The sequence below is a fragment of the Mirounga angustirostris genome, unplaced genomic scaffold (genome assembly GCF_029215605.1).
Source record: "Mirounga angustirostris isolate CCGP_5_RB_7025 unplaced genomic scaffold, mMirAng1.0.hap1 SCAF_15, whole genome shotgun sequence".
Lineage (NCBI taxonomy): Eukaryota > Metazoa > Chordata > Mammalia > Carnivora > Phocidae > Mirounga > Mirounga angustirostris.
In genome coordinates this window covers 5,822,724-5,844,846 of record NW_026991723.1, presented here as the reverse complement: position 1 = coordinate 5,844,846, position 22,123 = coordinate 5,822,724, and the positions used below count along the sequence as shown (strand labels likewise).

At 41.9% G+C, this 22,123-nt stretch overlaps 1 protein-coding gene across 9 annotated transcripts in view; it reads left to right on the top strand.

The window, feature by feature from the left end:
* Positions 1-21,887, top strand: part of RIC1 (RIC1 homolog, RAB6A GEF complex partner 1) — a 166,632-nt gene extending 144,745 nt beyond the window's left edge. For 8 of the 9 annotated variants that reach the window (XM_045882150.3, XM_045882147.3, XM_045882146.3 and 5 more), the window contains 9 exons: positions 9,429-9,545; positions 9,974-10,702; positions 12,141-12,299; positions 12,388-12,524; positions 14,148-14,434; positions 14,909-15,100; positions 17,624-17,801; positions 17,931-18,119; positions 18,901-21,887. In XM_045882150.3, the coding sequence (XP_045738106.1) occupies positions 9,429-9,545; positions 9,974-10,702; positions 12,141-12,299; positions 12,388-12,524; positions 14,148-14,434; positions 14,909-15,100; positions 17,624-17,801; positions 17,931-18,119; positions 18,901-19,189 (2,277 nt within the window). In that variant the 3' untranslated portion in view covers positions 19,190-21,887. The remainder of the gene's footprint in view (positions 1-9,428; positions 9,546-9,973; positions 10,703-12,140; positions 12,300-12,387; positions 12,525-14,147; positions 14,435-14,908; positions 15,101-17,623; positions 17,802-17,930; positions 18,120-18,900) is intronic. The other variant, XM_045882148.3, reaches the window with a different exon arrangement.
* Positions 21,888-22,123: the final 236 nt, after the last annotated feature.

The window sequence follows — 22,123 nt, the reverse complement described above, 5'->3', positions numbered from 1 at the left end:
CCAATACTACACTATACGTTAACTAGCTTGAATTTAAACTTAAAAAAAAAAAAGTAGGTTGAAATGTAATAGGAAGTAGATTGATTACATCTTGCACAGAGGGAAGAAGCAAGGCAGGTCTTGATTTCATATTAAAGATTTAAAAAAAAAAAAAAAACCCTAACAGTGAAAATTGTTTATCTGTAAGATGGCCTCCCTCATGAGACTGGGCTCCTTATCTCTGAAACTCATAATAAGAATCATCTGCTAGGGATATTTTTAGGGTAAGAGAAGGCATGTTTGATTCTTTCAAATTTAGCATTTGGGGGATACAGGTAATCCCTGCTTTAATGTTAAGTTTCTGGAAACTCATTAAAATTGCTGGAAAGTGCCGTTGCCCTCCCCTGTTCTTCATGCTTCAATAGTGGTGGAAAGTGTTGAATGCATGAATACAGCTGAAGGAAAGAGAAGTGGGTTTGTTTGTGTAGTAAGATCACGTCAAATGTAGTGAAGTTCACCATTTTCACCCTTCCCAGTAGTCAGTATGAGCATGAGTCCTACTGCGGTGACCTGCAGTAGTTACTCCAAAAAGGTCTTTGAAAAGTGTTGTGGAGTCTCTGCGCCAGTCTGCTGGCTCTCTGTTCTCTTGGTTTGCATGTTCGTTTTTTCTCTGTCCTCTGCCATCCAGCTCTTAGAATTGTGCACACCGTATCATTTCCATTTTTCCTTCTCCTTCCTTGAAGTTATATGTGGCTTCTCGTGTTGTGGGAAAGGTATTTTTATTATTTTTCTCTTTTTTGTAATTAACATCAGTTATTACACTTATACCTACCTGGATATGGCCTAACGCCAAAATGAATGACAAAACCCACGAATCTTCTGGACCCTCTTGCCAGTTCTTATCCACAGTCCCGGTAGTGTCTGGAAGGCAGGACAAGAGAGCGTTTTGTGTAACTCTCTTGCAAATAGAGTATGTAGGGTGGCTGCTCTCTTGCTGACTGGACCCTAAATAATAATGGCAGCTTAAATTCAACCTGCCGGAAAGCCCCAGGCTGGGACACTATCCCACAGCTTCTGAATAATCATCCTTTCCTTCCTAAAATTCTTCCCTTCCTGGTTTATATGACACTGTGCTCTCCTGGTGCCTTGCTTGCCTTTAGCCCTGCATACATTGCTTCAGAAAGCGCATCTGACTCCTTCAGTTTACCAGCCTCACTTTGATTCTGGTAAGTTCGTCTGTACTTCAGTCATTTCTCACAACATTTTTATTTGCAAGTCTTAAGATTCTTTCAAATTTAATGAGCAATGAAATGAAACTGCTTAGTTTTCCCTTAACTTCTGTTTGTAACTCCTACCAGTGGTAACCTCACCTTCTCTAGCACCCACCTAGGTGCAGTACCCTGAAATCATCTGCAGTTCAGTTCTCTTTTCATGCCTTTCACGCCTAGGACATCAGTCAGTTTTTTGTTTTTGCTTTTGTACATCCAAATGCTCTTCTTTACAAGTGGAAAAGGCTTCATATCTGAGATTTGCTTTAGAAAAATGCTTTTCAACTTTCAGCCAGGTGAGAGGGTTTAATGAGGAGTCATGTTAAGCTCTCTACATGAGGATTTGACTGAAATTTTCCATGATGAAAGGACAGACTATTTCATTCATTCCTGAAATCAACACCTGTGATGTCTGTCTCCCCTGAGTAAGCCATCCTGAATAACTCGGGATTTTTTTTTTTTTTCATTTTTTTTATTATGTTATGTTACTCACCATACATCATGGGGTTTTGATGTGGTGTTCCATGATTCATTGTTTGAGTATAACACCCAGTTCTCCATGCAGTACGTGCCCTCTTTAATACCCATCACCAGGCTAACTCATCCTCCCACCCCCTCCCCTCAATTTGTTTTTCAGAGTCCATACTCTCTCATGGTTCGTCTCCCCTTCCAATTTACCCCCCTTCATTCTTCCCCTCCTGCTATCTTCTTCTTCTTCTTCTTTTTTTTTTTAACATATAATGTATTATTTGCTTCAGAGGTACAGATCTGTGATTCAGCAGTCTTGCATACTTCACAGCGCTCACCATAGCACATACCCTCCCCAATGTCTATCACCCAGTCACCCCATCCCTCCCACCCCCACCACTCCAGCAACCCTCAGTTTGTTCCCTGAGCTTAAGAATTCCTCATATCAATGAGGTCATATGATACATGTCTTTTTCTGATTGACTTACTTCGCTCAGCATAACCCCCTCCAGTTCCGTCCACGTTGTTGCAAATGTCAAGATTTCATTCTTTTTGATGGCTGTATAATATTCCATTGTATATATATACCACATCTTCTTTATCCATTCATCTGTCGATGGACATCTTGACTCTTTCCATAGTTTGGCTATTGTGGACACTGCTGCTATAAACATCGGGGTGCACGTACCCCTTCGGATCTCTATATTTGTATCTTTGGGGTAAATACCCAGTAGTGCAATTGCTGGATCATATGGTAGCTCTATTTTCAACTTTTTGAAGAACCTCCCTACTGTTTTCCAGAGTGGCTGCACCAGCTTGCATTCCCACCAACAGTGTAGGAGGGTTCCCTCCCCTTTCTCTGCATCCCCGCCAAAATCTGTACTTTCCTGACTTGTTAATTTTAACCATTCTGATTGGTGTGAGGTGGTTATCTCATTGAGGTTTTGATTTTGATTCCCCGCATGCTGAGTGATGTTGAGCACTTTTTCATGTGTATGTTGGCTGTTTGGATCTCTTCTTTGGAAAAATGTCTGTTCATGTCTTCTGCCCATTTCTTGATTGGATCATTTGTTCTTTTGGTGTTGAGTTTGGTAAGTTCTTTATAGATTTTGGATACTAGCCCTTTATTTGATGTGTCATTTGCAAATATCTTCTCCCATTCTGTTGGTTGTCATTTGGTTTTGTTGACTGTTTCTTTTGCTGTGCAAAAGCTTTTTATCTTGATGAGGTCCCAGTAGTTCATTTTTGCCCTTGCTTCCCTTGCCTTTGGCAATGTTTCTAGGAAGAAGTTGCTGCGGCTGAGGTCAAAGAGGTTGCTGCCTGTGTTCTCCTGTAGGATGTTGATGGACTCCTATCTCACATTTAGGTCTTTCAACCATTTTGAGTCTATTTATGTGTGTGGTGAAAGGAAATGGTCCAGTTTCATTCTTCTGCATGTGGCTGTCCAATTTTCCCAACACCATTTGTTGAAGAGACTGTCTTTTTTCCTTTGGACATTCTTTCCTGCTTTGTCAAAGATTAGTTGACCATAGAGTTGAGGGTCCATTTCTGGGCTCTCAATTCTGTTTCATTGATCTACGTGTCTGTTTTTGTGCCAGTACCATACTGTCTTGATGATGACAGCTTTGTAATAGAGCTGGAAGTCCAGAATTGTGATGCCGCCAGCTTTGCCTTTCTTTTCCAACATTCCTCTGGCTATGTGGGGTCTTTTCTGGTTCCATACAAATTTTAGGATGATTTGTTCCATTTCTTTGAAAAAAGTGGATGGTATTTTGATGGGGATTGCATTGAATGTGTAGATTGCTCTAGGTAGCATTGACATCTTCACATTTTTGTTCTTCCAGTCCATGAGCATGGAACATTTTTCCATTTCTTTGTGTCTTCCTCAATTTCTTTCATGAGTATTTTATAGTTTTCTGAGTACAGTTTCTTTGTCTCTTTGGTTAGATTTATTCCTAGGTATCTTATGATTTTGGGTGCAATTGTAAATGGGATCGACTCCTTAATTTCTCTTTCTTCTTGTTGTTGGTGTAAAGAAATGCAGCTGATTTCTGTGCATTGATTTTATATCTTGCCACTTGACTGAATTCCTGTATGAGTTCTAGCAGTTTTGGGGTTGAGTCTTTTGGGTTTTCCACATAAAGTATCATATCATCTGCAAAGAGTGAGAGTTTGACTTCTTTGCCAATTTGGATGCCTTTTATTTCTTTTTGTTATCTGATTGCTGTGGCTAGGACTTCCAATACTATGTTGAATAGCAGTGGTGACTGGACAACCCTGCCGTGTTCCTGACCTTAGGGGGAAAGCTCTCAGTTCTTCCCCATCGAGAATGATATTCGCTGTGAGTTTTTCACAGCCTATACTCTATGCCTATAGTCTGAAGAGTTTTGATCAAGAAAGGATGCTGTACTTTGTCAAATGCTTTTTCTGCATCTATTGAGAGGATCATATGGTTCTTGTTCTTTCTTTTATTAATGTATTGTATCACACTGATTGATTTGCGGATATTGAACCAACCTTGCAGCCCAGGGATTAATCCCACTTGGTTGTGGTGAATAATCCTTTTAATGTACTGTTGGATCCTATTGACTAGTATTTTGGTGAGAATTTTTGCATCCTTGTTCATCAAGGATATTGGTCTGTAATTCTCCTTTTAGATGGGTCTTTGTCTGGTTTGGGGATCAAGGTAATGGTGGCCTCATAAAACGAGTTTGGAAGTTTTCCTTCCATTTCTATTTTTTGGAACAGTTTCATAAGGATAGATATTAATTCTTCTTTAAATGTTTGGTAGAATTCCCCTGGGAAGCCATCTGGCTCTGGGCTTTTTGGTGGGAGAGTTTTGATTACTGCTTCAATTTCCTTAGTGGTTATAGGTCTGTTCAGATTTTCTATTTCTTCCTGGTTCAGTTTTGGTAGTTGATACATCTCTAGGAATGCATCCATTTCTTCCAGATTATCTAATTTGCTGGCATAGAATTGCTCATAATATGTTCTATAATTGTATATTTTTGGTGTTGGTTGTGATCTCTCCTCTTTCATTCATAATTTTGTTGATTTGGGTCATTTTTCTTTTTGATAAGTCTGGCCAGGGGTTTATCAGTCTTGTTAATTCTTTCAAAGAACCAGCTCCTTGTTTTGTTGATCTGTTCTGCTGTTCTTTTGGTTTCTATTTCACTGATTTCTGCTCTGATCTTTATTATTTCTCTTCTCTGCTGGATTTAGGCTTTATTTGCTGTTCTCTCTCCAGCTCCTTTAGGTGTAGGGTTAGGTTATGTATTTGAGACCTTTCTTGTTTTTTGAGAAAGACTTGTATTGCTATATACTGTCTTAGGACTGCCTTTGCTGTATCCCGAAGATTTTGAACAGTTGTGTTTTCATTTTCATTGGTTTCCATTAATTTTTTTAATTCTTCTTTAATTTCCTGGTTGACCCATTCATTCTTTAGTAGGATGCTCTTTAGCCTCCATGTATTTGAGTTCTTTCCGACTTTCCTCTTGTGATTGAGTTCTAGTTTCAAAGCATTGTGGTCTAAAAATATGCAAGGAATGATCCCAGTCTTTTGGTACCGGTTGAGACCTGATTTATGACCTAGGATGTGATCTATTCTGGAGAATGTTCCATGGGCACTAGAGAAGAATGTGTATTCTGTTGCTTTGGGATGGAATGTTGTGAATATATCTGTGAAGTCCATTTGGTCCAGTGTGTCATTTAAAGTCTTTATTTCCTTGTTGATCTTTCGCTTAGACAATCTGTCCATTTCAGTGAGGGGGGTGTTAAAGTCCCCCACTATTATTGTATTGTTGTCGATGTGTTTCTTTGCTTTTGTTATTAATTGCCTTATATAATTGGCTGCTCCCATGTTAGGGGCATAGATATTTACAATTGTTAGATCTTCTTGTTGGATAGACCCTTTAAGTAGGATATAGTGTCCTTCCTCATCTCTTATTACAGTCTTTGGTTTAAAATCTAATTTGTCTGATATAAGGATTGCCACCCCAGCTTTCTTTTGGTGTCCATTAGCATGGTAAATGGTTTTCCACCCCTTCACTTTCAATCTGGGGGTGTCTTTGGGTCTAAAATGAGTCTCTTGCAGACAGCATATCGATGGGTCTTGTTTTTTAATCCAATCTGATAGCCTGTGTCTTTTGATGGGGGGCATTTAGCCCATTTACGTTCAGGGTAACTATTGAAAGATAGGAATTTAGTGCCATTGTATTGCCTGTAAGGTGACTGTTACTGTATATTGTGTCTGTGTTCCTTTCTGGTCTGTGTTGCTTTTAGGCTCTCTCTTTGTTTAGAGGACCCCTTTCAATATTTCTTGTAGGGCTGGGTGCCTCGGTGGCTCAGATGGTTAAGCGTCTGCCTTCGGCTCAGGTCATGATCCCAGGGTCCTGGGATCGAGTCTCGCATCGGGCTCTCTGCTCCTTGGGAGCCTGCTTCTCCCTCTGCCTCTCTCTCTCTCTGTCTCTCATGAATGAATAAATAAAATCTTTAAAAATGTATATATATATATATTTCTTGTAGGGCTGGTTTTGTGTTTGCAAATTCTTTTAGTTTTTGTTTGTCCTGGAAGCTTTTTATCTCTCCTTCAATTTTCAATGACAGCCTTGCTGGATATAGTAATCTTGGCTGCATATTTTTCTCATTTAGTGCTCTGAATATATCCTGCCAGTCCTTTCTGGCCTGCCAGGTCTCTGTGGATAGGTCTGTTGCCAATCTAATGTTTCTACCCTTGTAGGTTACATACCTCTTCTCCCGAGCTGCTTTCAGGATTTTCTCTTTGTCTCTGAGACTCGTAAGTCTTACTATTAGATTATGGGGTGTTGAACCTATTTTTATTGATTTTGGGAGGGGTTCTCTGTGCCTCCTGGATTTTGATGCCTGTTTCCTTCCCCAAATTAGGGAAGTTCTCGGTTATAATTTGCTCCAGTGTACCCTCTTCCCCCCTCTTTCTTCTTCTTCTGGGATCCCAGTTATTCTAATGTTTCGTCTTATGTTATCGTTTATCTCTTGAATTCTGCCCTCGTGATCCAGTAGTTGTTTCTCTCTCTTTTTCTCAGCTTCTTTATTTTCCATCATTTGGTCGTCTTTATCGCTAATTTTCTCTTTCTGCCTCATTTATCCTAGCAGTGAGAGCCTCCATTTTTGATTGCACCTCATTAATAGCCTTTTTGATTTTGACTTGGTTAGATTTTAGTTTTTATTTCTCCAGAAAGGGTTTCTCTAATAACTTCCATGCTTCTTTCAAGCCCAGCTAGTATCTTTAAAATCATCATTCTGAACTCTAGTTCCGACATCGTACTAATGTCCGTATTGAGTAGGTCCCTGGCAGTCGTTACTACCTCTTGTTCTTTTCGTTGAGGTGATTTTACCCATCTTGTCATTTTGTCCAGAGGAGAATAGATGAATGAGAGAACAAAATGGTAACAGGGTAACAACGTCCCCAGAAAATATACTCTAAACAAATCAGAAAAGACCTGAAACTGGGGAGGGGGGGGGAAGAAAGGGAAAGAAAGGAAAAAGAAAAAGATAAAAACAAAACCAGAACAAAACAAAAAAAACAGAATATGATCAAATATGATCAGGCTGGTGCATAGATCAGTGCCACACACTAGATTTTGGGTGTATTTTGGTCTGTTAGAAGAAAGTGCCTCCCAAAATTTAAAGAAAGAAAAACTTACATATGTACAAAAATAAGGGTTAATACGATGAAGCAATGGAATATGACTGTAAAGATGAAAATTATAAAAGATTTTATAAAAGGAATTGATAAGTTGTTTGAAAAAAGAAGATCTAAAAAAAGGATAGAATGTGATCAGGCAGGAGACTAGAACAAAGCCATACACTAGGGATTTAGGGTATATTTTGATCTGTTAGAAGAAACTGTATCTCAAAATTTTAAAGAGAGAACCAATTATATATATATGCCAAAAATAGGGGTAACTACTATGAAGGGATAGAATATGAATCTGAAAATGAAAAAATAAAAATGTTTTTTTAAAAGGATTGATAAGATGTTGGTTAAAAAGGGAAAAAGAAAAATTCAAAAAAAAAAATTAACTTTGAAAGACTAAAGAATCATGGTAAAAAAAGCCATGGATTCTATGTGCAGTATTCCCCTAGCTCTGGAGTTCTGCCGTTCTCATTGATTGGTAAACTTGGTCTTGGCTGGCTGTTCTTGCTCATCTAGGGGATGGGCCTGTTGCCGTGGTTCCCACATGTCTTTGTCAGAGGTGGAATTGCCCCACCCTTGCTGGTCTGGGCCAAGTAATCTGCTCGGGTTTGCTCTCAGGAACTTTTGTTCCCTGCAAGCTTTGTGTACAGCTTCGGAGGACGAGAGTGAAAATGGCGGCCTCCCAATCTCTGCCCCAGAGGAGCCGAGAACTCGGGGCCCCGCTCCTCAGTGCGCCCCCGAGAAAAGCATTCAGTCACTCCCATCTCCCCGGTCTCTGGCCGCACTCCGTGCTTCCCCGGCCTGTGACCAGGCATTTCTGTCTCTGGCACCTGACCCCTTGCGGAGTCTCCAAACCCAGCAGATCCCTGCGGTGCACTCCCGCGCCGCTCCTCCCCGGGGAGTCTCCCCGGATCTGCCGCTTGTTGGGTCCCTGCTGGAGGAGCAGGGGCCCGACTGTGCCGCGGATCATGGTTTATGGCAGCCCCGATTTGAGAGCCCGCTCCTTGGTTCCGACTCTGCAGCCGGCTTCCCCGCTCTGATACCTGGGAGCTCTTCTGCACTCAGGCACCCCTGGTCTTTCTGTGACCCCAAGGGTCCTGAGACCACACTGTCCTGCGAGGGTTCCACCCCCCCATTGGCCCCTGGAGCGACGTCCCTCAGGGGAGCAGACTTATAAAAGTTCTGATTTTGTGCCCCAGGCTCTATCACTTGCCAGAGCGGCCGACAGAGGCCCCCTACCCCGCTGTCTATCCTCCCAAATATTGCCTCGGATTCACTAATCTGCACGTCCTACCTTCCAGAAAGTGGTCGCTTTTTTGTCCAGAGATTTGTTGCTATTCTTTTCTTTGATCTCCTGTTGATTTCGTAGGTGTTCAGAATGGTTTGATTCCTATCCAGCTGAATTCCTGAGACCAGACGAAATCTAGGTCTCCTACTCCTCCGCCATCTTGCTCCTCCCCCAACTCAGGATTTTTAATAACTCCCTTATTCAAGAATCATAAGTAGTGGCTTATTTCTTTTTTTTTTTTTTAACTTGGCTTTCAAGCCTTCCTGTTATCTTCCAGCATTTTTCTCATGATAGTCCTAATCTAGTCAGATTGTCCTCACTTTCCCAAAAAAGATGTTCCATCTCCGTGTCATGTACAGTGGTGTTCTTCAACTGGAGAGCCAACCCTTTTCCTGCCTCCCGTGTGTCGTCCTCATCCTTTGAGGCCCATCTCACCCTGTAAGCCTTCCCTCGCTATGTCAGGTGGGTCACTGAAGTGATCTCTCATTTCTGTGAACTTCTGAAGCTCTTCTGGTTTTATCAGGGTCATTCAGCTCTGCCCTCAATCTTAGGTGCAATTGTAGTGTTCCTTAGTTGCATTGTGGTAAAGCTTGTTGCACCCTAGCCAGAAAGCAGCTTGTACTCCACATCACCTCACAGAACGGCTGTACGTGGTATACGCTCAGTAAACGGTGGTAGTGGTTTCACCTGTAAACCATATAGAGTTGGGGGGAAATGCTGAAAACATAATCCAATCCAATTTTTCTTTCAGGCTCGTGATGCAGAGAGCATTATGCTAAATCTTGCAGGACAGCTCATCATGATGCAGAGGGATAGATCGGGCCCTCAGATCCGGGAGAAGGACAGTAACCCTAACCAAAGGAAACTTGTGAGTAAAATGCAAATCACGTAGAACATTAGAGATGAAGGAATAAAAGAATTTAAGAGGAGAGTATCGTCTTGTGACTTGGAAACCGGGTTTAAGACTATTTGTGAAGGGTGAATAAGAACATCCCCAAACAATAATAAAATGTTCCCTACTCTAGATGTTATTGCTTAGGCATTATTATTTGCTAATTCTAATGGCAAAGTAAGATAAATTGGTGAAATTTGTGGGGTTTTTTGGTTTTGTTTTGTCTCATTTTTAGATTTAAATACACATACTTTGAAAGGCAGGGTACTGTTCTTGACTCTAATTCTAAATAGAATCCCCTAATTTTCCCCAAACAAGTTGTGCTATCATTTATTAGTGCCAGGCAACTTCAGAATGTACAAATTTAATAGGGAAAAAATGGATTTTTGTCTTTGCTTCTCCAGCTGCCATTCTGTCCTCCTGTTGTCCTCGCCCAGTCTGTTGAGAATGTCTGGACTACGTGTCGAGCAAATAAACAAAAGCGTCACCTTCTGGAGGCCCTCTGGCTGAGCTGCGGAGGGGCAGGGATGAAAGTGTGGCTCCCTCTCTTCCCCAGGGACCACCGCAAGCCCCATTCCTTCTTGTCCCAGCGGATCATGCTGCCTTTTCACATCAATATCTACCCCCTGGCTGTTCTGTTTGAAGACGCATTGGTCCTCGGTGCTGTCAATGACACTTTGCTCTATGATTCCTTGTACACGCGGAGCAGTGCTAGGGAGCAGATGGAGGTGCTCTTCCCTTACTGTGTTGTGGAGAGAACCTCTCAGATCTACCTCCACCACATTCTGCGGCAGCTGCTGGTCAGGAACCTTGGGGAGCAGGCCCTGCTCTTAGCCCAGTCCTGTGCCGCTTTACCTTACTTCCCTCATGTGCTGGAGCTCATGCTCCACGAAGTGCTGGAAGAAGAAGCTACCTCACGGGAACCCATTCCCGACCCTCTGCTTCCCACTGTGGCCAAGTTTATCACCGAATTCCCCCTCTTCCTGCAGACGGTTGTTCATTGTGCTAGGAAGACTGAATATGCCCTGTGGAATTATCTTTTTGCGGCCGTTGGAAACCCCAAGGACTTGTTTGAGGAATGCCTGATGGCTCAGGATTTGGACACAGCTGCCTCTTACCTTATTATCTTACAGGTAACAATTCTCTTCTTATAAAGTACAAGAATTAATGAGCTTGCATAGGGGGGAGGGAAGAAGTGTCCTGTGTTGACACTGTGATGGTGTTCAAAGGATCCATGCAGTTTGGTTTTCTATTCTATGTAATATATAATACATAGAATAACATGCACATATTACATAGGAAATATAATAGTAATTATTTTGAATATTAGCGAGTTTAAGTTAATATTAGCTAATTTGAGCTATCTGTCCGAGCCTGTCACAGTAATAGATTCGTTTCCTTCTAGTGTGGAATCGCCGAGGGGACTCTGGTTAAAGCCTGGGTCCTCCTAGCAGAGCACCTTCTGTTAGGCTCCCCATAGCAAGCTGGGGAAACGCAGGCCTGCCACACTACCTTACAGCACACGGGTCTTCTCAAAATAATGGCCTCTTAGAGACTCCTGAAAATCTGTGTCATTATATATTTGACAGAAGGGCTTGATAGTTGCTGTTCTTATCAGTCTGATACAGATTTGACAGGCTGCACTTAGCGGTGCTTTCAAATTACTGGAAAGTTGTTTTCATTGATATAAGAAGCTAACCATAAACTTGGTTTAAACTCTGCCTGAAGCACATTTCTCGTCCACTTACTTGCTTCATGACAACTGACTGAAGGCAGAGGAAATAGTCCAGCAGAGGCGGGATGGCCCCGAAAGTCTGTGATTCCCGGGCTTATCTAAAAAAGCCACAGAATGATAAAAATAGAAACAAAATAAATGCAGCTGTGTTTTGTCTAAGGTCACCCCTTAGACTCCCAGGGATCTGCCAAGCAATGGGATTGGACACTTTCTCTGTATCAGAATTCCAGCGTTGCTGTGGATTGTCAGATAATTACAGTTAAACTTGCCTATGAGATGCCTTTCCCTGAAGGCCAAGGCAGGCGATCTGGTGAAGTTTTCGAAAGAATTTGTGAGGACACTCTTTGTGTAGCAGTCCTGCCTACTGTTGCCCAGAGCTAAGAGTACTTTTGTCACAGCCTCAAAAACTGTCACAAGAGGGAGACCTGAGCTTTTGGGAGTCAGGCAAATCTAGATTTGTGTTCTTGCATTTTTGCTGGTCTTCAGCAAGTTACTGAACTCAGTTTCCTCATCTGTAAAATAGGAAAGGCATAACCACTTTGCAGAGTTGCTAGGAACCAGGAAAGATAGAATGTGGGTCAGGTTTATGTAAGATGTCTGACTTTTTTAGAAAGTTTAGAAAATCCTAATTTATAGTACACCAGCAGAGTGTTTGCCTCGCTTTTCCTTGCATGATACTTTCTATTGCTCCTTTCATTCTTACTATTAAATACTCCCCTACAGAGGTATAGCTGCATTCCTTCTGTGGTATAGAAATCAGAGAGATAAAAAATTGCTCATACTTCCCAAATCATTTGCCGTATAAAAGGAATGCTTGTCTTTGGTTATTTCTGTAGAATATGGAAGTCCCAGCAGTAAGTAGGCAGCATGCCACCCTTCTGTTCAACACAGCCCTGGAACAAGGCAAATGGGACCTATGTCGACACATGATTCGATTTCTTAAAGCCATTGGCTCTGGAGAATCTGAGACCCCTCCATCCACACCTACTGCTCAGGTTGGTTGCAAAATCGCACAGCCTCTCTAGGCCATACACCTACACGGCATCTTTCTCTAACGGTACCGCACATCATGTGTAATCTTAGGAACCCAGTTCAAGTGGTGGATTTGAGTTCTTCAGGAATCGAAGCATCAGTTTATCCCAGTCAGCTGAAAATGTTCCTGCTAGTAAATTCAGCTTACAGAAAACACTGAGTATGCCATCTGGTCCTTCTGGAAAAAGGTAAAAGAATAACGAGCCGTTACTGCTTTTAGGGCCTTCTGTGACACACATTGCATTTCAGGGCATTTGTAAAATTGGATCTTATGAAAACCACCGTTTGATCAAATGCAATTCCTTTCTTCATTTCTGAAAGGCTTGAAGATCACACAAAATGCTTCCCCTTTTTTCCTCCGAAGTTCACTTTGTTACTCTTTGTACAAATTCTGTCCCTTGTCCTAGAGTAGGGCTTGTGTACCCATTCTGAAGGTAGCTCACGTCACATTACCCTGATAATAGAGGACCAGAATAAAAAGGAAGATAATTAATTCTGCACATGATCCAAAAGCCTTCCTATAGTCCATAGTTTTACCTTTCTTTCCAACTCTACCTCATGACAAAAAAAGTTTAGTCCCCATGTACTTGACTCTCCAGTGACTCTTCACTGGAGAAGTCATTAAATAGGGAGAGCCAAGAGGAAGTGTACCCTGAAGACAGAAACCTGCATCACCCATAGATGGGTTATTGTCTCCTGAGAGGTTACTGTGAACTCATACTGAACATTATAAAAAAAGACTTTCCTCTGGTTTGTGAGGTCCTTGTGTTCCTTCCTCCATTGTTACATGTTCTAAGCTCTTCTCTCTCCCCTGGTCCTTTCTTTTATATTGTTTTCATTGTTACTACAGTGCCTGACACATAATGAGAACTGACTGAACATTTTCTATCATGACATTTACTACTTTTTCTTATCACAGTCATTTATACCACCCTTACTCCCAGTATCTATACACACAGTCATGGGCTGTATACAAGTAAAATGTAACCACGGCCTCCTACAAACAGTAGCTTCTCGGCTGTGCCTTTGCAGAATGTGATCACTGGCTCATCCGTATGAAGTGTTCAGTATGTGCCAGGCATGGTTTGAAGCATTTACATGTGTACGTCTTTTCATCCTTACAACTTATAAGGGTCGGCACTGTTGTTAACCACACTGTGTGGGTGAAGAAACAGAGGCCCAGAAAGTAAGCTTGGTTATGTTCACTCAAGTAGTGAGTTGGCAGAGCCAAGATCTGAATCCAGACAGTCGTCCAGGACTGCCTCTCACGGAAGGCACCACATGGCCCAGTTACCAAACCAGTCAGCCCACATCAGCCCAGATGAGTAAGGGATGATAGACTGCGTGTCGTCACGTTGTAAGTTTTTAAGCATCGGTCGTATGTTTATGTGTCTGCTTATCTCCCACTCCCGTGCACAGACTTCATTTTGCTTTGTTTGTCTCTTCTCTGTTTCTTTGATCTGATCTCCTCACCTCTTTTCATTGGGCTCTTCAAATACGGCATTATTCGCTCCCTTTCTTTCCTTCAACCAGTCACCACCCTCCTCCTCGGTTTGGTTTTGTCCGTCTCCTCTTTTTCCCTCTTCCATATTTCCGTTCTACAAATATGTCTGAAGAGCCTACCGTGTTCCGGGTGTTGTTCAGCTCGTGGTGTCCCGCGGAGGAAAGCCCTGATCATTTGTCTTCATTCAGTCATAGCTCGATCTTGGATCTCTCACCTCGTTCTCAGCGTTGTCAATACTGCTGCATACAGGTACGTGAGGTCGTCCAGGAACAGTTTCTCTGCAGCTTTCTTGTGTTCCTCCTTATAGATGGAGCAAAGACAGTGACTGTGCTGAGAACATGTACATTGACATGATGCTCTGGAGACACGCTCGGCGTCTCTTGGAAGAAGTTCGGCTGAAGGACCTCGGCTGCTTTGCAGCCCAGTTGGGCTTTGAACTAATCAGCTGGCTGTGCAGGGAGCGCACTCGGGCCGCACGGGTGGACAACTTCGTGCTGGCCCTGAAGAGACTCCACAAAGATTTCCTGTGGCCGCTTCCCATCATCCCAGCCTCTTCTCTCAGTTCTCCTTTCAGGAATGGAAAATACCGAACAGGTAGCGTAGGCTCATGTCATTCCATCTCAGATTATCATCATTATTGGGCCGTCTTCTAATCTAGGAGAAGACAAAGTGAAACTATTTTGGTGAAAGAAAAATTAAAAGATAAAGATTTTTAGTTCAGGTCTTTCACAGAAGACTGTTCTAATTACTATTACTCATGAACGTCCAAACAAAAACCTTTTATTGTGGCATTTGGAAACTTCATCTCAAGAACCAAGGGAAAGCACTTAAAAGATGAACAGAATAAATTCTGTTTAGTGCTAATGAGACGTGATGATGTACGTTGACTGTTAGATGGCATTACATAGTCTTGCTTCCCTGGTTCACGGGTGGATGGTGCGGTGTACTTGGCTTTGAACTTTCAGTGTTGGGGAGTAGCAGGGAAAGAAGCTGAAATAACCAAGCTGGGAATGGTGGTGCGTGCATCTTTTGACTTCCCACTTTCTTGTTTTGGGGCCTGCCTTGCAGTAGGAGAGCAGCTGTTAAAGGCCCAGTCAGCGGACCCGTTTTTAAACCTTGAGATAGACGCGGGTGTCTCTCACGTACAACGAAGTCAGAGCTGGCTCGGGAACATTGGCCCCACCCATCATGAGATCGACACAGCCTCGTCCCACGGACCGCAAATGCAAGACGCCTTTCTGTCACCTTTATCTAATAAAGGTAAATGTCATTTTAAACCCTCGCTTCTCCTAGTTCCTTTAGAAGGTTTCTGTGCCCTAGCACTTCAGAAATAGAGCTTCACTCTTTGCAGATATGTCCTGGAAGATTAGTCATGAGAATCTGCTGGAGGGGTGGATAGTTTCTAGAACAAGGCCACACTGGCCTGAACTATACTTTGCCATATTTATTTTAGATGAACGAAATAGGTAAAATCTCATTACAGACCAGCGCCAACACATGAAACTGTGCGCTTGGTTTTAATGATACAGAAACACTAACTTTGAACTTCAAGTAAGCAAAGTGTTATCTCCGTGTGAAGAATACCATTCTTCTCATAAGTAGACATGGACCATAAAATATCGTACTCCATTGTCTCCTGTTTTTTGTATTACTGATAAAAATTTGTAGAAACTTTCTTTTTCTCTTGCAAGTTCCTGTGTAATATCCTTCGTTTTGCCTCTTAGTCTTCAAAGCCTCGTTTACTCTCTGGCCCTTTACCAAAAAGTGCGTACAATCCTCTGCTCTCGGTGTTAGTACAGCTACAGACTGAAGCGGCTTCAGAGCAGTGCGTGTTGCTGAGGCTCGTACAGTCCCGGGGGTGTAAGTAGCCCATAGGCTGACTGTCGGAAGCTTTCTTCATGGCCAGGGACTTGCTCGGTGTTTGATTTTCAGTCTGTCATCACCATTTCTTGAGCTTCTCCCACGTGGAGAAGCTTTACAGCTTCCATTACTTTTGTTTAAATTATAGAAGATACACGTAGTATGTACCCCCTCAACCAGTTTTAAGTACACAGTTCAGTAGGGTCGAGTCCATTCACAGTGTTGTGCAGCCCCCCTTCAGAACTCTATCTTGCCAAGCGAAGATTCTCTACCCATTAAATAACACTCCCTGCCCCTCCACCCCCTCCCCGGGACTGGCTGTCGCCACTCTGTTTTCTGTCTCTGTGAACTTGACTACTTCAGATACCTCATATAAGTGGAATCCTACAGTGTTTGTCTTCCTGTCTCAGGCTTATTTCACTTAGCATAATGTTCTCCGAGTTCATGCCTGTCGCAGCATGTGTGGGAGTTTAGTTCCTTTTTAAAGCTGTATGGCACCCCGTTGTGTGTATACACCACATTTTGTTTATCCATCCATCTACCCATTGATGAGCACTTGGTTGCTTCCGCCTTTTGGTTATTGTGAATAACGCTGCAGTGAACATAGGAGTTCAGGTAGCGCTTCAAGATGCTGCTTTCAGTTCTTTGGGGTATATATATCCAGAAGTGGAACTGCCGGAACATAGGGTTATTCTTTAATTTTTTGAGGAACTGTCAACCCACCAACATTGACAAAGGGTTCAGTTTCTTGACATTCTTGCCAATACTTTATTTGCTGGGGATTTTTGTTTGTTTGTTTGTTTGTTTATAGTAGCCGTCCTAAGAGACATGAGGTAATATTGCTTGCTTTTTTTTTTTTTAAGAAAACTCTTTAAAGAGCTCATTTCAAATATATTTTCAAGTTAGAGGTAATAGTATCATGGAGCCCTTGTTGCTACCCCCGTGTATCTGTTACCCAGCTTCAGCTGTTACCAACTCGTGACCAAATTTGTTTGATCCCTTTATTGAACCAAATCCAAAACACGATATATTTTGTGAATTTTTCAGTATGTATCTTTAAAAGGACTCTCAAAAAAAAAAAACGTAATTCCTTCATATCCCTCTAAAAATTTAACAATTCCTTAATATCATCAAATATCTAGTAAGTATTCAAATTCCAGTTGTTTTAGAATGTCATAAATTTTTTTATGGTTAGGACCAAGATCCAGATAAGGTTCACATATTGTGATTAAATTTTCAATTCTTTCTTTAAAAAATTGTTTCCCTCCCTACCTTTTCTTTTTTTTTTTTTTCCTAAGACTGAGTGAGTGAGTGATGTTAGAGAACATGTGGGAGGGGCAGAGGGAAGGGGAGAGAGACTATCAAGCAGACTCTGTGCTGAGCGTGGAGCCCAACGCAGGGCTTGATCTCATGACCCTGAGATCACGGCCTGAACCAAAACCAAGTCAGATGCTTAATCAACTGGGCCACTCAGGTGCCCCCCCATCTTTTTTTTTTTTTTTTTTTAATGCCTTGCGGTTTAGTCATTGATGAGACTTGCCTCTGTGATTTTTTCAAAATGTGAATTTTGGTGATTGCATCTTCATGATTTAACATTTTCCTCTGTATTTCTTATAAATTTGTAGCTGAATCTAAAGACCTGATCAGATTGTAGCTAGATTCTTGTTGGAGGCAGGCAAGCCTGCTGCAGAGGTCGTAGTGTTTTGTTCCATCCAAAGGCACTTAATGCCTGGTTCTCTCATGATTTTTTTTTTCTTAAAAATACCTACTACTGTTCATACAACATGGGAATTTTAGCAGTTGATTTAACATTTGGGTTTCAAAATTCTGAGCAGAAATCAACATGTGAGAAAGCACTAACATTTAAAATTAAACATATTTTCTGTATGAAGCCAGCTTGTAACTTCTGGCCTTTTTCATCAGGTGATGAATGCAGTATTGGTTCAGCCACAGACTTGACTGAAAGTAGCTCCGTGGTGGATGGAGACTGGACAATGGTGGATGAAAACTTCTCCACACTCAGTCTAACTCAGTCAGAGCTAGAGCACATCTCCATGGAGTTGGCGAGTAAGGGGCCTCACAAATCCCAGGTCCAGCTTCGGTGAGTTCCTCAGCATCCTGGAAGCACAGAATGCCTACTCAGGATATTTGGGCAGATAGGGTACAGGGGCTGTTTTCCTCATAACAACTGTAGCGCCTTCTGAGCATCAGTCTTTCTGCTTCTGTTTAGATACTTGCTACACATCTTCATGGAGGCAGGATGTCTGGACTGGTGCATTGTCATTGGCCTGATTCTTAGAGAATCCTCAATAATCAACCAGATTGTGGTTCTCATCCAGTCTTCAGAGGTAGATGGCGAGATGTTACAGAACATAAAGACGGGGCTGCACGCGGTAGACCGATGGGCCTCTACAGATTGGTAAGTACACATCTCCTTAGGCTTGTTACCTTGTTACCTTGGCTGCCCTCAGGGGAGTCCTGTCCTTCCACAGTAGTGAGGTTTAATTCTGGTTCATTTATTTGGAAGTTGTTTAGGTAGGTAGAAATAAAAATGCTTTCACACATTCCTTTCTGAAGTTGTTTTCTTGAGTCACCATTCTGTGGCCAGCCAGCTATGTAAATGACACGGTGCAGATGATCTTAGAATTATTAGACTGGAACTTGAGGTCTGTGGTTTGGTGGAATTGCTGGTAATAATAACCCGAAAATATCTACTTTGAAAAGATAAAAACTTAAGGCGTGTGTGCATTTAACAGTCCATAGCAGTTACTAGCAAGCCCAAATTAAGATTAGTGGATAGAAGTGAAGAGCCTTGGATCTAGTTTTTTTCCTTAGTTGCCAAATTCACTTAGAAGAGATGTACTCCGAAGGTTTTTCAAGTCTGAAGAAACCCTATTGGTCCTCAGACTGTGGAGTATGATCTTTTAATTTAATTCGTCCTACAATTAAAGGACGGAAACAATGTCCGTCCTTGCTGCTAGAGCTCAGAAACGGAAGACACTTCCCTTGGGTGCGGCGCCCCTGCGCTGGCCGGGACGCCTAAGAAGCCTTTCCTCCCTACCCGGTGCCTCCTTTCCTGCCCGAATCACCTAGCATTGAGACCTCACTGTGTCAGTGTTTAGTAGGAGTTTGTCCAGAACATTCTAGGGAGCATTTTGAATGTGGCATTGGAGAGCTAATTTCCTTTTCTCTGTACTTAGTCCTGGATATAAGCCATTCTTAAACATCATTAAGCCACAAGTACAGAAGCTCAGTGAACTCACAGAGGAGCAAGTCCAGCCCGAAGCCTTCCAGCCAGTCCCCGTGGGTAAGACCCCTGAACACGCCAGTCCCCGGGCAGAGGAGAGCCGGGGCTCCTTAGGCCACGGGAGCGTCCTGCAGGGCGAGGTCGGAGGCGGCAGTCTGGTCAGCCGGAAGGAGGAGGACCCGTCCCGAGCAGAGGAGGACGAGTCTTTCCAGGATGGGACTTACGACTGTTCTGTGTCCTAACGGCAGTGGCGTGCCGGCACCGCGGGCAGTGTTCATTCTTCATTTGCAGCCGCATGCAGCTGAGGACACTGTGACCTAGTTGGACAGTTGAACCAGGGAGAAAACTCAGAGACTCGGGTAAGGTAGTATTAAATTTTAACACTTTCTCCTCTAAGAAATCTCGGACTCCATAAAAATGTGATATCAAATCATTTTTCATAAAAAATTTTTTTAAGCTGCAGTGGAAAGTAATAAAGAGTATTGTACAGTTGTACATGAGAATATTTTGGTTTTATTCTTAAAGAATGGTAGCTCCTAAACCATAGGGATTGTTTTGCCCTAGATGAGCCTACTTTTTCACTACTTCCAGCTTCTTACATGTTTTCTGGTTCAGCGTGTGTCCAGACTGCTTTTTAAAAATAAATGCGAAGGTGCTTGCTGAAGTTCATCAGGCACTGAGCCCCCTGTGCGCCCCTTTGGATTGAGAGCACTGGACCCTCGCATTGGCCTCCTGAGCAGATGCCTGCCCTGGCACCTTGGCGGCTGTCGTGACGGGGACCTGCCCTTGGCTTTGTTTAGCCTTTAAATCCCAGGCCTGAATTGGGGGAAAGCTATTAAACCTGTGAGTCCGTGTCCCTGCTCCTTTAGCAGCTTGATTCCTCTTGGATCAGTGTGGGCAGAGGTCTGGGGGCTCTTAACCAATTATGCGGTTAGATACCACTAAACTGTTTTGTATCAGAGAACTGTATCTTTTTGTGAATACTCTTGTGTAAATAGACTCAAAGGCACTGTTCATATTTTTAGGGCTTATATTATAATTTGTAAGGTTTGATGCTGGATTCTGCATGGCGATACTCTTGGAAGGAGAGACAGGGGCTTGCTCTTCTTTCCAAGTAGGAGCAGTCTTCGTAGGAAAAAAACAGGTTTATTGGCTTGGTCGTACAGTAACAGAAATGGTCACACTGATCATGAAATGAAATAGGTTTTGTGCAAATTTAATGTAGTTTCTTATTTATTGCTTTTGTAAATTGAATACAAACGGACCTTTATGTAAATAGACTGCTGAATCCTGTATTATCACGGCTACTAAAAATTACTATGTGAAGAATGCATTCTTCATTGTAACTTTTAAAATATTTTATGTATTTCTAGATATGACTTAAATTTTAGTTTTCATACATTATGAAAACCTATCTGCATACTCCTTAATGGCTTCACACTAAACTCATACCCACTGTATGTACTTCCAGTTACCTTGTATCAGTATTAATTTACATAGCTTGTTTGTACTGTGCAATTTGAACAAAGGAATGCAATGTTATTTTCTACAAAAACAAACTTGTTTATTTTTGTAATAACAATGTATCTGGATGTGGACCAAATTCATACCACTATGTAAAACAGCCTCTCTTCTCATAGTGCAATTACAGTTTAGAAATAAAACTTGGTCCTCTACCCTTGCTTTTTTAAAGTAAATGGCTAGATACAGTTGTCCTAGCCCGGGTTTCCTTGGAAGGGAAACGCAAAGCCATTTTGAAATTGCTTAGTTCAAAATTCATCAAACTGTTTTAAATTATTGAGTTTGGTAATTTACTGTCATTTACTTTTGACATTACAAGTGCAATAATTTCACATACTAGAACTCCTGGACGGGTGGAATATGTGAGGATGGTACCTGGTCTTTCTGGTGCTACTTTATTTAAGCCTTTGTTTTAAACCACCTTTCCCGAAACAACTCTTACGATAGAAAATGTGTCCCATGTGAGTACATGCAGCCCAGCGTGAAACTTCTCCTATCCTAGTCCAGTAGGAGGAGAACGAGCATTATTTTTGTGTTTGGTGTGAATATACAGTCAATAAAATGATTTGCCATTGTAAACAGCTGTGATCCTTTCAAATCTCTGGATGTGCTGCTGGGTTCATCTTGCAGTTTTCAAAGCAGGGCAGCAGTAGGTTAACTGAGCTCCTGTGGTTAACACCATGAATGAATCTTGGCTCCTGTCCTTGTTTCTCAAGTAATAGAAATGGGCGACCCAAAGGCAGAAAAATTGGCAGGTTTACAGAAAGTTTCTTTTTGGTAATTTGTTACATATTTTATTTTTTTAAGTGTATATTTTTATTTTGCCTTGTTTGGTTCACATATCAACTGTTGAAGCCATAATTTTAACAATGAATTTAAGTATTCAGTATAACTATTTGAAGTTTATTTGCTGATACCAAGACAAGTCATTCTGGGGGATAAAGTCAACCTTTGCTTGTAAGTAAAGTTGCTGCTACTTCTATAATGTGTATTTTTTTTTTTTAACTTGGTAACGGGCAATAAAACCATTACAGGAACTTTGTTTATTCAACACCTCAGCCACGGGAATGTTCTTTTCATTATGTAATCCTACCTCTTAGAATTTTTTCCTTTTGAAGTAACTACAAACTCAGATTTAAATTTTATATGCAGAATTACTTAGGAGCATCAAGAGGGGGCAGCAGCTATATGCCTGACTGTACAAGCTGGCAAGAACAGTCCATCTCAAGGACACAGAAAATGTTCAAAATGTAATCAAAATGATTTCCACCAAACAAAACTGCCTATGTAAGCCTAGAGGAGACTGGGCCCCGTCTCTAACAGGTGGGATTAAAAGTGATTCTGAGTTCCCCAGTTTCCTAAGTCTTTGTCTCTATGGAGTTCCCTCTTACGGACATTTCATATAAATGGAATCCTGTATCTGTGGCTTTTTCTGTGTGGCTTCTTTCACTTCTCAGGACATTTTCAAGGTTCATCTTTGTACATGAGTACTGAATAATGTCCCACTTTCTGGACATACTGCTTCTATTTATCCATTCATAGAATGGTTACCACCATTTGACTGTCATGAACAGTCACGTACAAGTTTCCATGTGGCTAGAAGTTTCTGGTTCTCCCTACAAGTGAAACTCCTTGGTCATGTACCTGGTTAATGT